This window comes from Oncorhynchus mykiss, chromosome 21 (genome assembly GCF_057628025.1).
Source record: "Oncorhynchus mykiss isolate SJ-2025 chromosome 21, ASM5762802v1, whole genome shotgun sequence".
NCBI lineage: Eukaryota > Metazoa > Chordata > Actinopteri > Salmoniformes > Salmonidae > Oncorhynchus > Oncorhynchus mykiss.
The window spans coordinates 57,913,287-57,935,000 of NC_143042.1; the positions used below are offsets into that span (position 1 = coordinate 57,913,287).

The 21,714-nt window shown below is 43.1% G+C and overlaps 1 protein-coding gene and 1 long non-coding RNA gene across 3 annotated transcripts in view; both read left to right on the forward strand.

Moving 5' to 3' along the window:
- Positions 1-3,998: 3,998 nt before the first annotated feature.
- LOC110510319 (uncharacterized) overlaps positions 3,999-21,714 on the forward strand; it is a 29,133-nt gene continuing 11,417 nt past the window's right edge. Inside the window, exons 1-5 of the mRNA XM_090213387.1 lie at positions 3,999-4,063; positions 4,749-4,812; positions 7,751-7,846; positions 20,752-20,808; positions 20,914-20,976. Coding sequence (XP_090069513.1) covers positions 4,014-4,063; positions 4,749-4,812; positions 7,751-7,846; positions 20,752-20,808; positions 20,914-20,976 — 330 coding nt within the window. The 5' untranslated portion in view covers positions 3,999-4,013. The remainder of the gene's footprint in view (positions 4,064-4,748; positions 4,813-7,750; positions 7,847-20,751; positions 20,809-20,913; positions 20,977-21,714) is intronic.
- On the forward strand, positions 9,141-19,476 carry LOC149973529 (uncharacterized). 2 transcript variants are annotated; one of them, XR_016490081.1, is made up of 4 exons: positions 9,141-14,819; positions 15,342-17,275; positions 17,798-18,797; positions 19,320-19,476. It is a non-coding gene; the product is annotated as an uncharacterized LOC149973529 (long non-coding RNA). The 2 variants fall into 2 exon arrangements; XR_016490080.1 differs by lacking the exon at positions 19,320-19,476 and having other exon boundaries at positions 17,798-19,270.

A 21,714-nucleotide genomic window follows, 5' to 3' on the forward strand; every position in this document is an offset into this window, starting at 1 on the left:
TCCTAAAATGTACACCAGTTATGACGAGTTCCTAAAATGTACACCAGTTATGACGAGTTCCTAAAATGTACACCAGTTAGGACGAGTTCCTAAAATGTACACCAGTTATGACGAGTTCCTAAAATGTACACCAGTTAGGACGAGTTCCTAAAATGTACACCAGTTATGACGAGTTCCTAAAATGTAAACTAGTTTGGACGGGTGTAAGTATTCAACAAGTCACAAAATAAGTTAAATGGACTCAATGGGTGAGCAATAATAGTTTTTAACATACTTTTTGAATGACTACTGCATCTCTTTACCCCACACACAATTATCTGTAAGGTCCCTCAGTCGAGCAGCGAATTTCAAACCCAGATTCAACCACAAAGACCAGGGAGATTTTCCAATACCTCGCAAAGAAGGGCACCTATTGGTAGATGGGTAAAAATGAAAAAACAGACATCGAATATCCCTTTGAGCATTGTGAAATGATTAATTACACTTTGGATGGTCTATCAATACACCCAGTCACTACAAAGATACTGGTGTCCTTCCTAACTCAGTTGCCGGGGAGGAAGGAAACCGATCAGGTATTTCACCATGAGGACAATGGTGACTTTTTAAAACAGTTCCAGAGTTGATTGGCTGTGATATGAGAAAACTGAGGATGGATCAACAACGTTGTTACTTCACAATACAAACCTAAATGACAGAGTGAAAAGAAGGAAGCCCGTACAGAATAAAACTATTCCAAAACTTGTCAGCAATAAGGCACTAAAGTAAAACTGGAAAAAATGGGCAAATAAATTAACTTTATGCCCTAAAAAGAAAGCATTGTTTCAGGCAAATCCAACATATCACTGAATATCACTATATACACGGCTCATCCAACATCGTATTCCAAAATCATGGCCATTAATATGTAGTTGGTCCCCCCTGCACTCTTCAGGGAAGGCTTTCCACTAGATGTTGGAACATTGTTGCTATAACAGCCTCCACTCTTCTGGGAAGGCTTTCCACTAGATGTTGGAACATTGTTGCTATAACAGCCTCCACTCTTCTGGGAAGGCTTTCCACTAGATGTTGGAACATTGTTGCTATAACAGCCTCCACTCTTCTGGGAAGGCTTTCCACTAGATGTTGGAACATTGCTGCTATAACAGCCTCCACTCTTCTGGGAAGGCTTTCCACTAGATGTTGGAAACATTGCTGCTATAACAGCCTCCACTCTTCTGGGAAGGCTTTCCACTAGATGTTGGAACATTGCTGCTATAACAGCCTCCACTCTTCTGGGAAGGCTTTCCACTAGATGTTGGAACATTGCTGCTATAACATCCCCCACTCTTCTGGGAAGGTTTTCCACTAGATGTTGGAACATTGCTGCTATAACAGCCTCCACTCTTCTGGGAAGGCTTTCCACTAGATGTTGGAACATTGCTGCTATAACATCCCCCACTCTTCTGGGAAGGCTTTCCACTAGATGTTGGAACATTGCTGCTATAACATCCCCCACTCTTCTGGGATGGTTTTCCACTAGATGTTGGCACATTGCTGCATGAACACACTTTCCAGTTGGTGCTACTTGCATTCGGACATTACTTATTTTCCGCCATAATTTGCAAATAAATTCATTAAAAATCCTATAATGTGATTTTCTGGATTATTTTTTTCTCTTTTTGTCTGTCATAGTTGAAGTGTACCTATGATGAAAATGACAGGCCTCTCTCATCTTTTTAAGTGGGAGAACTTGCCCAATTGGTGGCTGACTTAATACGTTTTTGCCCCACTGTATATACACAGGTCACTTAATTTCTAGTGGATCTGCTTGGTTCTGGTTAAATATGTAACAAAAAGGACATTTTCATAGACAGACCTGAAAGCCACATCAGTGATTATTGCCAAAAAAGCAGGTGAAACTATTTAGATAAAAAATAATGTTGTTTTTTAGTGGTGGGGCTCATGGTTGTGAAAGGCTCATATTCAGGTATAATTTCACAAGCCTTGAATTCAATACATTATTTATGACTGTTTGAAATGCAGTGTATTTGACCTTTAATTACACAAGAGAAAACATGATTAACATCTAGATATACAGCATATGGGGAATGTAGATATACAGTATATGGTGAATGTAGATATACAGTATATGGTGAATGTAGATATACAGTATATGGGGAATGTAGATATACAGCATATGGGGAATGTAGATATACAGTATATGGGGAATGTAGATATACAGCATATGGGGAATGTAGATATACAGTATATGGGGAATGTAGATATACAGTATATGGTGAATGTAGATATACAGTATATGGTGAATGTAGATATACAGTATATGGTGAATGTAGATATACAGTATATGGGGAATGTAGATATACAGCATATGGGGAATGTAGATATACAGTATATGGGGAATGTAGATATACAGTATATGGTGAATGTAGATATACAGTATATGGTGAATGTAGATATACAGTATATGGTGAATGTAGATATACAGTATATGGGGAATGTAGATATACAGTATATGGGGAATGTAGATATGATTTTTAGGCCGCCCAGGACTAAATATTGTTATTAAAAATAAAACAATAATAATAACAACAACAACAACAATAATAATAACAACAATATTATACATAATAATAACAATGATAACAATGACAATACTAATAACAATTATACTTTAAACTATGTCACTTTATGTTTATACACCCTACATTACTCATCTCATATGTATATACTGTACTTGATACCGTCTACTGCATCTTGCCTATGCCGCTCTGTACCATCACTCATTCATATATCTTTATGTACATATTATTTATCCCCTTACACTTGTGTATAAGACAGTAGTTTTGGAATTGTTAGCTAGATTACTTGTTGGTTATTACTGCATTGTCGGAACTAGAAGCACAAGCATTTCGCTACGCTCGCATTAACATCTGCTAACCATGTGTATGTGACAAATAAATTTGATTTGATTTGATAATAATACTAATAATAACAATAATAACAATAATAATAACAATAACAATACCTATCATAATAACAACACCAATAATAATAACAATAACAATAATAACAATAATAATAACAATACCTATCATAATAACAACACCAATAATAATAACAATAACAATAATAACAATAATAATAACAATACCTATCATAATAACAACACCAATAATAATAACAATAATAACAATAATAATAACAACAATAATAATAATAACAACAATAATAGTTCATAGCCCAGTTATAATGTGTCTTCTATTGTGTTCTTCAAGTCAAAGACTTACTGTTCTGAGTAAGAAACTGTAAATCTAACTGAAGATTGTAATTTTCAAGTTGTGAAACATGTTAATTACAGTTTGTGTTCAGTGTTTTGTTTACATGATGAAAAATATCACATCAATTAAAATCTGTGTTCCTGACTTTCTGTCTAGTTTCCTATTAAACTAGATTACTCTCACTGGTCTACTGTCAACACTCTGAACAACACCTCTCCCTGGGACACTTCATCATCAATGCCTTCATGACAATAACATCACCATGAAAAAACACATTCCTCAACGCCTAACCAAAGCAACATCCTGTTATCCTGACAAGATAACAGGAAGACAGTAACAGAGGGCAGAATTGTGGTGAGAGAGAGAGGGATGCCCCACAGAGCCCAGATCACACCTCCTCTAGGGTCTGTGATAAATAGGTCAGGATTGGCATGTACGACTCACACTCACCAGTAATGTCCTCAACCCTGATGAATTATCTTGCTGGGGTATCATCTCAGATTTTTGGACAGATCTCTTTAACAAACAGACCAGGGGAAAGGTAAGGGAGATGCTTGGTAATTCAGGACAGATACTTGTCTTTAATAAACAGACCAGGGGAAAGGTAAGAGAGATGCTTGGTCATTCAGGACAGATCTCTTTAACCAACAGACCAGGGGAAAGGTAAGAGAGATGCTTGGTCATTCAGGACAGATACTTGTCTTTAACCAACAGACCAGGGGAAAGGTAAGAGAGATGCTTGGTCATTCAGGACAGATCTCTTTAACCAACAGACCAGGGGAAAGGTAAGAGAGATGCTTGGTCATTCAGGACAGATACTTGTCTTTAACCAGGTCTGTTTGTTAAAGACAAGTAAGTATCTGTCCTGAATGAGAGATGCTTGGTCGTTCAGAACAGATACTTGTCTTTAACCAACAGACCAGGGGAAAAGTAAGAGAGATGCTTGGTCGTTCAGACCACACTAACTATACTGACCTAAAATATAAATGCAACATGCAATAATTTCAACTATTCTACTGAGTCCACATAAGGAAATCAGTAAATTGAAATAAATTCATTAGGCCTTAATCTATGGATTTCATGACTGGGCAGGGGCTCAGCCATGGGTGGGCATAGGCCAACCCACTGGGGAGCCAGGCCCACCCAATCAGAATTAGTTTTTCACCTCAAAAGGGCTTTATTACAGACAGAAATACTCCTCAGCAGGAACAGTGGGTTAACTGCCTGTTCAGGGGCAGAACGGCAGATTTGTACCTTGTCAGCTCGGGGGTTTTAACTTGCAACCTCCCGGTTACTAGTCCAACGCTCTAACCACTAGGCTACCCTGCCACCCCCATATGGAACATTTCTGTAATTGTTTTATTTCAGCTCATGAAACATGGGGCTTTACGTGTTGTGTTTCTATTTTAGTTCAGCGTAGACAATAACCATTCTCCAACTCTTCCCTGTGGACACGCCCACTCCCTGCAGGAGAAGGATGACGGGTGTGCTCATTCTAACGTTCTGTCTGCTGGGAGCAGCTTTGACTAGTTCAGTAAGTACTGCAGGAAAACCTTACTGTTGAACAGAGTGGTGTAATGGACTGAATATGTGATAACCTAAAGAACCAGTAACTTCTACAGGGATACCTTACCTAGATAATGTAATAATGTATGAGACAATGACATCACGTATGTTATAATAAAATGGAGAATTGGCTCAACTCAAATGTTAATAATCAAAGGTTTTTGGGTGTCGAAGGACCTCTAATCTAGATGTTCAGCTGTGGTGGACCTCTAGTCTAGATGTCTACTGTGGAGGACCTCTAGTCTAGATGTCTACTGTGGAGGACCTCTAGTCTAGATGTTCTGCTGTGGTGGACCTCTAGTCTAGATGTTCTCTGTGTTGTCTGTGGTGGACCTCTAGTCTAGATGTTCTACTGTGGAGGACCTCTAGTCAGGATGTTCTACTGTGGTGGACCTCTAGTCTAGATGTCCTACTGTGGTGGACCTCTAGTCTAGATGTCTACTGTGGAGGACCTCTAGTCTAGATGTTCTACTGTGGAGGACCTCTAGTCTAGATGTCTACTGTGGAGGACCTCTAGTCTAGATGTTCTACTGTGGTGGACCTCTAGTCTAGATGTCTACTGTGGAGGACCTCTAGTCTAGATGTTCTACTGTGGAGGACCTCTAGTCTAGATGTCTACTGTGGTGGACCTCTTGTCTAGATGTTCTACTGTGGTGGACCTCTAGTCTAGATGTCTACTGTGGAGGACCTCTAGTCTAGATGTTCTACTGTGGTGGACCTCTAGTCTAGATGTCTACTGTGGAGGACCTCTAGTCTAGATGTTCTACTGTGGTGGACCTCTAGTCTAGATGTCTACTGTGGAGGACCTCTAGTCTAGATGTCTACTGTGGTGGACCTCTTGTCTAGATGTTCTACTGTGGTGGACCTCTAGTCTAGATGTTCTGCTGTGGTGGACCTCTAGTCTAGATGTTCTGCTGTGGTGGACCTCTAGTCTAGATGTTCGTCTGTGGTGGACCTCTAGTCTAGATGTTCTACTGTGGTGGACCTCTTGTCTAGATGTTCTACTGTGGTGGACCTCTAGTCTAGATGTTCTGCTGTGGTGGACCTCTAGTCTAGATTTTCTACTGTGGTGGACCTCTAGTCTAGATGTTCTGCTGTGGTGGACCTCAAGTCTATATGTTTCTCTGTGGTGGACCTCTAGTCTAGATGTTCTACTGTGGAGGACCTCTAGTCTAGATGTTCTACTGTGGAGGACCTCTAGTCTAGATGTTCTGCTGTGGTGGACCTCTAGTCTAGATGTTCTACTGTGGTGGACCTCTAGTCTAGATGTTCTACTGTGTTGTCTGTGGTGGACCTCTAGTCTAGATGTTCTACTGTGGTGGACCTCTAGTCTAGATGTTCTACTGTGGTGGACCTCTAGTCTAGATGATCTACTGTGTTGTCTGTGGTGGACCTCTAGTCTAGATGTTCTACTGTGGTGGACCTCTAGTCTAGATGTTCTACTGTGGTGGACCTCTAGTCTAGATGTCCTACTGTGTTGTCTGTGGTGGACCTCTAGTCTAGATGTTCTACTGTGGTGGACCTCTAGTCTAGATGTCCTACTGTGTTGTCTGTGGTGGACCTCTAGTCTAGATGTTCTACTGTGGTGGACCTCTAGTCTAGATGTTCCACTGTGTTGTCTGTGGTGGACCTCTAGTCTAGATGTTCTACTGTGGTGGACCTCTAGTCTAGATGTTCTACTGTGGAGGACCTCTTGTCTAGATGTTCTACTGTGGTGGACCTCTAGTCTAGATGTTCTACTGTGGAGGACCTCTAGTCTAGATGTTCTACTGTGGAAGACCTCTAGTCTAGATGTTCTACTGTGGTGGACCTCTAGTCTAGATGTTCTACTGTGGAGGACCTCTAGTCTAGATGTTCTACTGTGGAGGACCTCTAGTCTAGATGTTCTACTGTGGTGGACCTCTAGTCTAGATGTTCTACTGTGGAGGACCTCTTGTCTAGATGTTCTACTGTGGTGGACCTCTAGTCTAGATGTTCTACTGTGGTGGACCTCTAGTCTAGATGTTCTACTGTGGAGGACCTCTTGTCTAGATGTTCTACTGTGGTGGACCTCTAGTCTAGATGTTCTACTGTGGTGGACCTCTTGTCTAGATGTTCTACTGTGGTGGACCTCTAGTCTAGATGTTCTACTGTGGTGGACCTCTAGTCTAGATGTTCTACTGTGGAGGACCTCTAGTCTAGATGTTCTACTGTGGAAGACCTCTTGTCTAGATGTTCTACTGTGGAAGACCTCTTGTCTAGATGTTCTACTGTGGAGGACCTCTAGTCTAGATGTTCTACTGTGGTGGACCTCTAGTCTAGATGTTCTACTGTGGTGGACCTCTAGTCTAGATGTTCTACTGTGGAGGACCTCTAGTCTAGATGTTCTACTGTGGAGGACCTCTAGTCTAGATGTTCTACTGTGGAGGACCTCTAGTCTAGATGTTCTACTGTGGAGGACCTCTAGTCTAGATGTTCTACTGTGGAGGACCTCTAGTCTAGATGTTCTACTGTGGAGGACCTCTAGTCTAGATGTTCTACTGTGGAGGACCTCTAGTCTAGATGTTCTACTGTGGAGGACCTCTAGTCTAGATGTTCTACTGTGGAGGACCTCTAGTCTAGATGTTCTACTGTGGAGGACCTCTAGTCTAGATGTTCTACTTTGGTGGAGCTTATTATTACATTATTACATATGTTATACTTTAATGAAATGTGTTGTTATTCTGAGTTTGGATGTTTCAGCCTCACATAGAAAGATTGTGTCTTTCCTATCTGTCCTTCTATACACTGTTTAATATGTCTGGTATTAATGTTACTTTTGCATCAGGTGAACATTGAGTATTTATTTTACCTTTAATTTAATCAGATTTAAACGTTGAATTTCTCTCGTTGAGTTTCTCTTCTACAATAACGACCTGACTTTACAGGTCCCTCAGTATGATGTCACGGATGAGCTACCCCCACAGAGAGAGATGGTGAGTTTCACCAGTCCATATTCTACATGTTCCCTCCCTCCCCTGATGGTGAGTTTCACCAGTCCATATTCTACATGTTCCCTCCCTCCCCTATACTCTAGTTAAGTGCAGCAAATATAGACCTTGTGTAAAGGACAGCACCCTGCTTGCTTAGCGAGTACCACTTCCTCCCCGCAAACTCAAGACCTCAGCCTTGCTAGCGCAGGTGACCGCCCTCCTGAAGCGTCTCACCAGTCAGCGAGTCAGACAAGTGGCGCCACTTCAGACTGAGGAGTACGTCTCCACACATCCCCATGTGATACATTAGGAGCTGTAGCTTTCTCAAAACAAAGCAGCACACCTTGTCGTTACCTGCACGTTAACATGGTAGTATGTCGCAGTTGAAAAATTAACTACTTCTCCTAGTTTTTTAAGGAAACATTTTTCTGTTGAAAATGCCTAACCACTTGTATGATCTAGTAGTATACACATCAACCAGATAGACATACCCGACACGCCACTATGGGTTTCTCCACTTTACCCCAACCAAAAACAGATTTAATATGTTGCTCAGTTACGTACAGACCCCTTTCTGTTATGTATAGACCCCTTTCTGTAATATACAGACCCCTTTCTGTAATATACAGACCCCTTTCTGTTATATATAGACCCCTTTCTGTTATATATAGACCCCTTTCTGTTATGTATAGACCCCTTTCTGTTATATACAGACCCCTTTCTGTTATATACAGACCCCTTTCTGTTATATACAGACCCCTTTCTGTTATATATAGACCCCTTTCTGTTATGTATAGACCCCTTTCTGTTATATACAGACCCCTTTCTGTTATGTATAGACCCCTTTCTGTTATATACAGACCCCTTTCTGTTATATACAGACCCCTATCTGTTATATACAGACCCCTTTCTGTTATGTATAGACCCCTTTCTGTTATGTATAGACCCCTTTCTGTTATATACAGACCCCTTTCTGTTATATATATAGACCCCTTTCTGTCTTTGAAAACATTTCCACGCAAATTGGTGGGAGAACAGTTCTCATACACCACTAGCATGTTGGCATTTCCCTTTAGGATTCACTTTTGGATTTTAAGGCTATTTATTCAAATGTTTATTATCATCAAAAAAAATAAACTGCGTTATACATCCACCTAAAACCAGTAAAATGTCTCTTTAACGATGTTCTGCTACATCCTGTTAATGAGCGTCAGCGTTATAGCTAACGACGGCTGCATCCAAAGTAGGTGTTTTAAATCACAACCAAATATCATCTTAGCGACTGTTCAAGCAATAATCAAAACCAGTCGTGTCTCCCCCCCCCCCCACCCCCCCACCCCAAGAAGTGATTTTGTTTAGAAGTAGTAAAAATGTTGATCTAGACTATGTTGATAAAAGTTGCATCTGTACGTGACGTCGGTCTGTTGTGTAAAAATAACAACATGACCCTATAGAGCCCTGTCATTATGCAGAGTTATGTTACTTAGGGGGAAAATAACAACAGGACCCTATAGAGCCCTGTCATTATGCAGAGTTATGTTACTTAGGGGGAAAATAACAACAGGACCCTATAGAGCCCTGTCATTATGCAGAGTTATGTTACTTAGGGGGAAAATAACAACAGGACCCTATAGAGCCCTGTCATTATGCAGAGTTATGTTACTTAGGGGGAAAATAACAACAGGACCCTATAGAGCCCTGTCATTATGCAGAGTTATGTTACTTAGGGGGAAAATAACAACAGGACCCTATAGAGCCCTGTAATTATGCAGAGTTATGTTACTTAGGGGAAAAATAACAACAGGACCCTATAGAGCCCTGTCATTATGCAGAGTTATGTTACTTAGGGGGAAAATAACAACAGGACCCTATAGAGCCCTGTCATTATGCAGAGTTATGTTACTTAGGGGAAAAATAACAACAGGACCCTATAGAGCCCTGTCATTATGCAGAGTTAAGTTACTTAGGGGGAAAATAACAACAGGACCCTATAGAGCCCTGTCATTATGCAGAGTTATGTTACTTAGGGGGAAATAACAACAGGACCCTATAGAGCCCTGTCATTATGCAGAGTTATGTTACTTAGGGGGAAAATAACAACAGGACCCTATAGAGCCCTGTCATTATGCAGAGTTATGTTACTTAGGGGGAAAATAACAACAGGACCCTATAGAGCCCTGTCATTATGCAGAGTTATGTTACTTAGGGGAAAAATAACAACAGGACCCTATAGAGCCCTGTCATTATGCAGAGTTATGTTACTTAGGGGGAAAATAACAACAGGATCCTATAGAGCCCTGTCATTATGCAGAGTTATGTTACTTAGGGGAAAAATAACAACAGGACCCTATAGAGCCCTGTCATTATGCAGAGTTATGTTACTTAGGGGGAAAATAACAACAGGACCCTATAGAGCCCTGTCATTATGCAGAGTTATGTTACTTAGGGGGAAAATAACAACAGGACCCTATAGAGCCCTGTCATTATGCAGAGTTATGTTACTTAGGGGGAAAATAACAACAGGATCCTATAGAGCCCTGTCATTATGCAGAGTTATGTTACTTAGGGGAAAAATAACAACAGGACCCTATAGAGCCCTGTCATTATGCAGAGTTATGTTACTTAGGGGGAAAATAACAACAGGACCCTATAGAGCCCTGTCATTATGCAGAGTTATGTTACTTAGGGGGAAAATAACAACAGGACCCTATAGAGCCCTGTCATTATGCAGAGTTATGTTACTTAGGGGGAAAATAACATTTAGCTTTAAAAAACATTGTCTCTACTCTTACTAAAGCTCTCATTTGACTCTACTATTTATATATATATATATATATATATATATATATATATATACATACATATATATACACTGTGTATATTTACTATAAATATATGAATATATGAATTGTGCGTAAATAGTGCTTCTGTTGACTATTGTTGTCTTTCCAATATACAGAGCAAGTATTCAGACTCCTTGACTTTTTCCACATTTTGTTACGTTACAGCATTATTCTAACATTGATTAAATATTTTTGTCCCGCTCATCTACACACAATACCATATAATTACAAAAGAAACCACAGTTTTTTTTAAATGTTTTGCAAAAATAAAATAATACACTGAAATATCCCATTTACATAAGCATTCGGACACTTTACTCAGTACTTTGTTGAAGCACCTTTGGCAGCGATTATAGTCTCCAGTCTTCTTGGGTATGACGCAACAAGCTTGGGACACCTGTATTTGGGGAGTTTCTCCCATTCTTCTCTGCAGATCCTCTCAAGCTCTGTCAGGTTGGATGTGGAGCGTTGATGCACAGCTATTTTCAGGTCTCTCCAGAGATGTTCGATCAGGTTCAAGTCCGGGCTCTGGCTGGGCCACTCAATGACTTTCAAAGACTTGTCCCGAAGCCACTCCTGTGTTGTCTTGGCTGTGTGCTAAGGGGTGTTGTCCTATCGGAAGGTGAACCATCGCCCCAGTCTGAGGTCCTGAGCGCTCTGGAGCAGGTTTTCATCAAGGATCTCTATGTATTTTTCTATGTTCATCTTTCCCTCGATCCTGACTAGTCTCCCAGTCCCTGCTGCTGAAAAACATCCCCCTCGCATGCCACCACCATGCTTCACCGTAGGGATGGTGCCAGGTTTCCTCCAGACGTGACCCTTGGCATTCAGGCCAAAAAGTTAAATCTTGGTTTCATTAGTCTAGAACATCTTGTTTCTCATGGTCTGAGAGTCCTTTAGGTGCCTTTTGGCAAACTCCAAGCGGGCAGTCATGTGTCTTTTACTGAGGAGTGGCTTCCGTCTGGCCACTCTACCATAAAGGCCAGAATGGTGGAGTGCTGCAGAGATGGTTGTCCTTCTGGAAGGTTCTCCCATCTCCACAGAGGAACTCTAGAGTTCTGTCAGAGTAACCATCGGCCCTTCTCCCCCGATTGCTTAGTTTGGCCGGGCGTCCAGCTCTAGGAAGAGTCTTGGTGGTTCCAAACTTCTTCGATTTAAGAATGATGGAGGCCCCTGTTTTCTTGGGGACCTTCAATGCTGCAGAAATGTTTTGGTAACCTTCCCCAGATCTGTGCCTCGACACAATCCTGTCTCGGAGCTCTACGGACAATTCCTTCAACCTCATGGCTTGGTTTTTGCTCTGACATGCACTGTCAACTGTGGAACCTTGTATAGACAGGTGTGTTTCTTTCCAAATCATGTCCAATCAATTGAATTTACCACAGGTGGACTCTGATCAAGTTGTAGAAACACCTCAATAATGATCAATGGAAACAGAATGCACCTGAGCTCAATTTAGAGTGTCATAGCAAAGGGTCTGAATACTGACAGTACATAAATAAAGTATATACACATTACATACATGCAGTACCAGTCAAAAGTTTGGACACTCCTACTCGTTCAAGTGTTTTACTGATTTTGTACAAATTTCTAGATACCTGTTTTTGCTTTGTCATTATGGGGTATTGTGTGTAGATTGATGAGGGGAAGAAATTATTGAATCCATTTTAGAATTAGGCTGTAACGTAACTGAATGTGGAAAAAGGGAAGGGGTCTGAATAATTTCTGCACTGTATATATCATTTTATTTAAAATGTTGAATTGAATGTATTATTTTAGGTTGTTTTTGTCTAGTACTGTTGTGTACTTTGTAATATATGTTTTTGTTTTACGTGGACCCCAGGTAGAGTACCTGCTACGTGTTCAGTAGTTAATGGACCCCAGGAAGAGTAGCTGCTACATGTTCAGTAGTTAATGGACCCCAGGAAGAGTAGCTGCTACATGTTCAGTAGTTAATGGACCCCAGGAAGAGTAGCTGCTACGTGTTCAGTAGTTAATGGACCCCAGGAAGAGTAGCTGCATGTTCAGTAGTTAACGAACCCCAGGAAGAGTAGCTGCTGTTCAGAAGTTAACGGACCCCAGGAAGAGTAGCTGCTACATGTTCAGTAGTTATTGGACCCCAGGTAGAGTAGCTGCTACATATTCAGTAGTTAATGGACCCCAGGAAGAGTAGCTGCTACATGTTCAGTAGTTATTGGACCCTAGGAAGAGTAGCTGCTACATGTTCAGTAGTTATTGGACCCCAGGTAGAGTAGCTGCTACATGTTCAGTAGTTAATGGACCATAGGAAGAGTAGCTGCTACATGTTCAGTAGTTAATGGACCCCAGGTAGAGTAGCTGCTACATGTTCAGTAGTTAATGGACCCCAGGTAGAATAGCTGTTACATGTTCAGTAGTTAATGGACCATAGGAAGAGTAGCTGCTACATGTTCAGTAGTTATTGGACCCTAGGAAGAGTAGCTGCTACATGTTCAGTAGTTAATGGACCCCAGGAAGAGTAGCTGCTACATGTTCAGTAGTTAATGGACCCCAGGAAGAGTAGCTGCTACATGTTAATGGACCCCAGGAAGAGTAGATGCTACGTGTTCAGTAGTTAATGGACCCCAGGAAGAGTTACTGCTGCATGTTCAGTAGTTAATGGACCCCAGGAAGAGTAGCTGCTACATGTTCATTAGTTAATGGACCCCAGGAAGAGTAGCTGCTACATGTTCAGTAGTTAATGGACCCCAGGAAGAGTAGCTGCTACATGTTAATGGACCCCAGGAAGAGTAGCTGCTACATGTGCAGTAGTTAATGGACCCCAGGAAGAGTAGCTGCTGCATGTTCAGTAGTTAATGGACCCCAGGAAGAGTAGCTGCTACATGTTCAGTAGTTAATGGACCCCAGGAAGAGAAGCTGCTACATGTTCAGTAGTTAATGGACCCCAGGTAGAGTAGCTGCTACATGTTCAGTAGTTATTGGACCCTAGGAAGAGTAGCTGCTACATGTTCAGTAGTTAATGGATCCCAGGTAGAGTAGCTGCTGCATGTTCAGTAGTTAATGGACCCCAGGAAGAGTAGCTGCTACATGTTCAGTAGTTATTGGACCCCAGGAAGAGTAGCTGCTACATGTTAATGGACCCCAGGTAGAGTAGCTGCTACATGTTCAGTAGTTAATGGTTCCCAGGAAGAGTAGCTGCTACATGTTCAGTAGTTATTGGACCCTAGGAAGAGTAGCTGCTACATGTTCAGTAGTTAATGGATCCCAGGTAGAGTAGCTGCTACATGTTCAGTAGTTAATGGACCCCAGGAAGAGTAGCTGCTACATGTTCAGTAGTTAATGAACCCCAGGAAGAGTAGCTGCTGCATGTTCAGTAGTTATTGGACCCGAGGAAGAGTAGCTGCTACATGTTCAGTAGTTAATGGACCCCAGGAAGAGTAGCTGGTACGTGTTTCTGCAGTTAATGGACCCCAGGAAGAGCAACTGCTGCATGGTCAGTAATTAATGGACTCCAGGTAGAGTAGCTGCTACATGTTCAGTAGTTAATGGACCCCAGGTAGAGTAGCTGCTACATGTTCAGTAGTTAATGGACCCCAGGAAGAGTAGCTGCTACATGTTCAGTAGTTAATGGACCCCAGGAAGAGTAGCTGCTACATGTTAATGGACCCCAGGAAGAGTAGCTGCTACATGTTCAGTAGTTAATGGACCCCAGGAAGAGTAGCTGCTACATGTTCAGTAGTTAATGGACCCCAGGTAGAGTAGCTGCTACATGTTCAGTAGTTATTGGACCCCAGGTAGAGTAGCTGCTACATGTTCAGTAGTTAATGGACCCCAGGTAGAGTAGCTGCTACATGTTCAGTAGTTATTGGACCCCAGGAAGAGTAGCTGCTACATGTTCAGTAGTTAATGGACCCCAGGAAGAGTAGCTGCTACATGTTCAGTAGTTATTGGACCCCAGGTAGAGTAGCTGCTACATGTTCAGTAGTTAATGGACCCCAGGTAGAGTAGCTGCTACATGTTCAGTAGTTAATGGACCCCAGGTAGAGTAGCTGCTACATGTCCAGTAGTTAATGGACCCCAGGAAGAGTAGCTGCTACATGTTCAGTAGTTAATGGACCCCAGGAAGAGTTTCCTGCATGTTCAGTAGTTAATGGACCCCAGGAAGAGTAGCTGCTGCATGTTCAGTAGTTAATGGACCCCAGGTAGAGTAGCTGCTACATGTTCAGTAGTTAATGGACCCCAGGTAGAGTAGCTGCTACATGTTCAGTAGTTAATGGACCCCAGGTAGAGTAGCTGCTACATGTTCAGTAGTTAATGGACCCCAGGTAGAGTAGCTGCTACATGTTCAGTAGTTAATGGACCCCAGGTAGAGTAGCTGCTACATGTTAATGGACCCCAGGAAGAGTAGCTGCTACATGTTCAGTAGTCAATGGACCCCAGGTAGAGTAGCTGCATGTTCAGTAGTTAACGAACCCCAGGAAGAGTAGCTGCTGCATGTTCAGTCGTTAATGGACCCCAGGTAGAGTAGCTGCTACATGTTCAGTAGTTAATGGACCCCAGGTAGAGTAGCTGCTACATGTTCAGTAGTTAATGGACCCCAGGAAGAGTAGCTGCTACATGTTCAGTAGTTAATGGACCCCAGGTAGAGTAGCTGCTACATGTTCAGTAGTTAATGGACCCCAGGTAGAGTAGCTGCTACATGTTCAGTAGTTAATGGACCCCAGGAAGAGTAGCTGCTCCATGTTAATGGACCCCAGGTAGAGTAGCTGCTACATGTTCAGTAGTTAATGGACCCCAGGTAGAGTAGCTGCTACATGTTCAATAGTTAATGGACCCCAGGTAGAGTAGCTGCTACATGTTCAGTAGTTAATGGACCCCAGGAAGAGTAGCTGCTCCATGTTAATGGACCCCAGGTAGAGTAGCTGCTACATGTTCAGTAGTTAATGGACCCCAGGAAGAGTAGCTGCTCCATGTTAATGGACCCCAGGTAGAGTAGCTGCTACATGTTCAGTAGTTAATGGACCCCAGGAAGAGTAGCTGCTACATGTTCAGTAGTTAATGAACCCCAGGAAGAGTAGCTGCTGCATGTTCAGTAGTTATTGGACCCGAGGAAGAGTAGCTGCTACATGTTCAGTAGTTAATGGACCCCAGGAAGAGTAGCTGGTACGTGTTTCTGCAGTTAATGGACCCCAGGAAGAGTAGCTGCTACATGTTCAGTAGTTAATGGACCCCAGGAAGAGTAGCTGCTACATGTTCAGTAGTTAATGGACCCCAGGTAGAGTAGCTGCTACATGTTCAGTAGTTATTGGACCCCAGGTAGAGTAGCTGCTACATGTTCAGTAGTTAATGGACCCCAGGTAGAGTAGCTGCTACATGTTCAGTAGTTATTGGACCCCAGGAAGAGTAGCTGCTACATGTTCAGTAGTTAATGGACCCCAGGAAGAGTAGCTGCTACATGTTCAGTAGTTATTGGACCCCAGGTAGAGTAGCTGCTACATGTTCAGTAGTTAATGGACCCCAGGTAGAGTAGCTGCTACATGTTCAGTAGTTAATGGACCCCAGGTAGAGTAGCTGCTACATGTCCAGTAGTTAATGGACCCCAGGAAGAGTAGCTGCTACATGTTCAGTAGTTAATGGACCCCAGGAAGAGTTTCCTGCATGTTCAGTAGTTAATGGACCCCAGGAAGAGTAGCTGCTGCATGTTCAGTAGTTAATGGACCCCAGGTAGAGTAGCTGCTACATGTTCAGTAGTTAATGGACCCCAGGTAGAGTAGCTGCTACATGTTCAGTAGTTAATGGACCCCAGGTAGAGTAGCTGCTACATGTTCAGTAGTTAATGGACCCGAGGAAGAGTAGCTGCTACATGTTCAGTAGTTAATGGACCCCAGGAAGAGTAGCTGGTACGTGTTTCTGCAGTTAATGGACCCCAGGAAGAGCAACTGCTGCATGGTCAGTAATTAATGGACTCCAGGTAGAGTAGCTGCTACATGTTCAGTAGTTAATGGACCCCAGGTAGAGTAGCTGCTACATGTTCAGTAGTTAATGGACCCCAGGAAGAGTAGCTGCTACATGTTCAGTAGTTAATGGACCCCAGGAAGAGTAGCTGCTACATGTTAATGGACCCCAGGAAGAGTAGCTGCTACATGTTCAGTAGTTAATGGACCCCAGGAAGAGTAGCTGCTACATGTTCAGTAGTTAATGGACCCCAGGTAGAGTAGCTGCTACATGTTCAGTAGTTATTGGACCCCAGGTAGAGTAGCTGCTACATGTTCAGTAGTTAATGGACCCCAGGTAGAGTAGCTGCTACATGTTCAGTAGTTATTGGACCCCAGGAAGAGTAGCTGCTACATGTTCAGTAGTTAATGGACCCCAGGAAGAGTAGCTGCTACATGTTCAGTAGTTATTGGACCCCAGGTAGAGTAGCTGCTACATGTTCAGTAGTTAATGGACCCCAGGTAGAGTAGCTGCTACATGTTCAGTAGTTAATGGACCCCAGGTAGAGTAGCTGCTACATGTCCAGTAGTTAATGGACCCCAGGAAGAGTAGCTGCTACATGTTCAGTAGTTAATGGACCCCAGGAAGAGTTTCCTGCATGTTCAGTAGTTAATGGACCCCAGGAAGAGTAGCTGCTGCATGTTCAGTAGTTAATGGACCCCAGGTAGAGTAGCTGCTACATGTTCAGTAGTTAATGGACCCCAGGTAGAGTAGCTGCTACATGTTCAGTAGTTAATGGACCCCAGGTAGAGTAGCTGCTACATGTTCAGTAGTTAATGGACCCCAGGTAGAGTAGCTGCTACATGTTCAGTAGTTAATGGACCCCAGGTAGAGTAGCTGCTACATGTTAATGGACCCCAGGAAGAGTAGCTGCTACATGTTCAGTAGTCAATGGACCCCAGGTAGAGTAGCTGCATGTTCAGTAGTTAACGAACCCCAGGAAGAGTAGCTGCTGCATGTTCAGTCGTTAATGGACCCCAGGTAGAGTAGCTGCTACATGTTCAGTAGTTAATGGACCCCAGGTAGAGTAGCTGCTACATGTTCAGTAGTTAATGGACCCCAGGAAGAGTAGCTGCTACATGTTCAGTAGTTAATGGACCCCAGGTAGAGTAGCTGCTACATGTTCAGTAGTTAATGGACCCCAGGTAGAGTAGCTGCTACATGTTCAGTAGTTAATGGACCCCAGGAAGAGTAGCTGCTCCATGTTAATGGACCCCAGGTAGAGTAGCTGCTACATGTTCAGTAGTTAATGGACCCCAGGTAGAGTAGCTGCTACATGTTCAATAGTTAATGGACCCCAGGTAGAGTAGCTGCTACATGTTCAGTAGTTAATGGACCCCAGGAAGAGTAGCTGCTCCATGTTAATGGACCCCAGGTAGAGTAGCTGCTACATGTTCAGTAGTTAATGGACCCCAGGAAGAGTAGCTGCTCCATGTTAATGGACCCCAGGTAGAGTAGCTGCTACATGTTCAGTAGTTAATGGACCCCAGGAAGAGTAGCTGCTACATGTTCAGTAGTTAATGAACCCCAGGAAGAGTAGCTGCTGCATGTTCAGTAGTTATTGGACCCGAGGAAGAGTAGCTGCTACATGTTCAGTAGTTAATGGACCCCAGGAAGAGTAGCTGGTACGTGTTTCTGCAGTTAATGGACCCCAGGAAGAGTAGCTGCTACATGTTCAGTAGTTAATGGACCCCAGGAAGAGTAGCTGCTACATGTTCAGTAGTTAATGGACCCCAGGTAGAGTAGCTGCTACATGTTCAGTAGTTATTGGACCCCAGGTAGAGTAGCTGCTACATGTTCAGTAGTTAATGGACCCCAGGTAGAGTAGCTGCTACATGTTCAGTAGTTATTGGACCCCAGGAAGAGTAGCTGCTACATGTTCAGTAGTTAATGGACCCCAGGAAGAGTAGCTGCTACATGTTCAGTAGTTATTGGACCCCAGGTAGAGTAGCTGCTACATGTTCAGTAGTTAATGGACCCCAGGTAGAGTAGCTGCTACATGTTCAGTAGTTAATGGACCCCAGGTAGAGTAGCTGCTACATGTCCAGTAGTTAATGGACCCCAGGAAGAGTAGCTGCTACATGTTCAGTAGTTAATGGACCCCAGGAAGAGTTTCCTGCATGTTCAGTAGTTAATGGACCCCAGGAAGAGTAGCTGCTGCATGTTCAGTAGTTAATGGACCCCAGGTAGAGTAGCTGCTACATGTTCAGTAGTTAATGGACCCCAGGTAGAGTAGCTGCTACATGTTCAGTAGTTAATGGACCCCAGGTAGAGTAGCTGCTACATGTTCAGTAGTTAATGGACCCCAGGTAGAGTAGCTGCTACATGTTCAGTAGTTAATGGACCCCAGGTAGAGTAGCTGCTACATGTTAATGGACCCCAGGAAGAGTAGCTGCTACATGTTCAGTAGTCAATGGACCCCAGGTAGAGTAGCTGCATGTTCAGTAGTTAACGAACCCCAGGAAGAGTAGCTGCTGCATGTTCAGTCGTTAATGGACCCCAGGTAGAGTAGCTGCTACATGTTCAGTAGTTAATGGACCCCAGGTAGAGTAGCTGCTACATGTTCAGTAGTTAATGGACCCCAGGAAGAGTAGCTGCTACATGTTCAGTAGTTAATGGACCCCAGGTAGAGTAGCTGCTACATGTTCAGTAGTTAATGGACCCCAGGTAGAGTAGCTGCTACATGTTCAGTAGTTAATGGACCCCAGGAAGAGTAGCTGCTCCATGTTAATGGACCCCAGGTAGAGTAGCTGCTACATGTTCAGTAGTTAATGGACCCCAGGTAGAGTAGCTGCTACATGTTCAATAGTTAATGGACCCCAGGTAGAGTAGCTGCTACATGTTCAGTAGTTAATGGACCCCAGGAAGAGTAGCTGCTCCATGTTAATGGACCCCAGGTAGAGTAGCTGCTACATGTTCAGTAGTTAATGGACCCCAGGAAGAGTAGCTGCTCCATGTTAATGGACCCCAGGTAGAGTAGCTGCTACATGTTCAGTAGTTAATGGACCCCAGGTAGAGTAGCTGCTACATGTACAGTAGTTAATGGGGATCCTAATCAACTAAACCAGGGAAAGAGGTTATCCTAGTCAGTTGTGCAACAGATTTCCTTCAACTGAAATGTGTCTTCCACATTTAACCCCCCTGAATCAGAGAGGTGAGGGGGGGGGGGCTGCCTTAATCGACATCCACGTCTTCGGCGCCCGGGGAACAGTGGGTTAACCGCATTGTCCAGAGGCAGAATGACAGATTTTTACCTTGTCACCTCGGGGATTCGATCCAGCAAACTAAACTCTAATGTAATCTATTATAAACAATGTGGTTTTATTTTCCTTAAATGTGTTTCTAGTTAGGCGCCTTCACACCTTAGCCCATGGCTAAGAACCTCTTGTTCACACTTGTACATTATAAAGTGGGCTAGCACCAAACTTTACCCATGGCTAAGAGCCTCCTTAGTTAACAAATGCTTGCGTGAACACAGGATAAGTTAGCACGGGGCCAGGGCTAAGAACTAAGCAGTGTGAAAAGGTCTATTCAGAGCTGGCTGCTAACGGGTCCACATAGGGAAGCTAACGTTGAATGAGAGGGATTACCATGGCTACCAGCTAGCTGGATAATGGTTCATATTGTTAGTTTCTAAGCTAGCAGACTTTCATAAACTAATATAAACACAACGTAACAATATATTTACCGGCTCTGATAATAATATTCTCTCACATATGGTCCTTGGACACTCGTCTCCCTTGAAACAATTGTTTAAGAAATGCGATTCTATTCCCGTGTACATGACTTGAGGATCTACATTTCTTAACGGTTATTGAGAAGAGAAGCAACCGTCAGAACATCAAAACAGGCGCGGGGCGGCCTCTCGTAGATAAACTAGTATGACACCATTTTAGTTTCATTAGGAAAAACATCAACTCTAACTCCTCCTCATCACATAAAATAACCCAAAATATTAATGTGTGTGTGTGTGTGTGTGTGTGTGTGTGTGTGTGTGTGTGTGTGTGTGTGTGTGTGTGTGTGTGTGTGTGTGTGTATGTGTGTGTGTGTGTGTGTGTGTGTGTGTGTGTGTGTGTGTGTGTGTGTGTGTGTGTGTGTGTGTGTGTGTGTGTGTAATCTAGAATCTGTGTATTCTTGTAGTCTGAACAGGTCGTTCAGTATGGTACCTTGGACCAGTTTCCCCTACAGAGAGAGATGGTGAGTTTCACCAATTCTAGCCTACTAACTAACTGAATTCCTTGTTGTGTGTGAATGAATATCATAACTGTATCCCTGTGTGTGTGTGTGTGTGTGTTGATCCAGGTTCCTCAGGTGTCTCAGACAGACATTCTGGATCAGATGATCCCTCCACAACTCAACCCTCAGGTGAGGAGAGCTAGTACCTCAGGTAGACCAGGTGACTAGTTGAACTAGATGACCAGTTGGACTAGATGACCAGGTAGACCAGGTGAACTAGATGACCAGTTGGACTAGATGACCAGGTGACTAGTTGAACTAGATGACCAGGTAGACCAGGTGACTAGTTGTACTAGATGACCAGGTAGACCAGGTGAACTAGATGACCAGGTAGACCAGGTGACTAGTTGAACTAGATGACCAGGTGACTAGTTGAACTAGATGACCAGGTAGACCAGTTGAACTAGATGACCAGGTGACTAGTTGAACTAGATGACCAGGTAGACCAGGTGAACTAGATGACCAGTTGGACTAGATGACCAGGTGACTAGTTGTACTAGATGACCAGGTAGACCAGGTGAACTAGATGACCAGTTGGACTAGATGACCAGGTGACTAGTTGAACTAGATGACCAGGTAGACCAGGTGACTAGTTGTACTAGATGACCAGGTAGACCAGGTGAACTAGATGACCAGGTAGACCAGGTGACTAGTTGAACTAGATGACCAGGTGACTAGTTGAACTAGATGACCAGGTAGACCAGGTGACCAGTTGAACTAGATGACCAGGTGACTAGTTGAACTAGATGACCAGGTAGACCAGGTGACTAGTTGAACTAGATGACCAGGTGACTACTTGTACTAGATGACCAGGTGACTAGTTGAACTAGATGACCAGGTAGACCAGGTGACTAGTTGAACTAGATG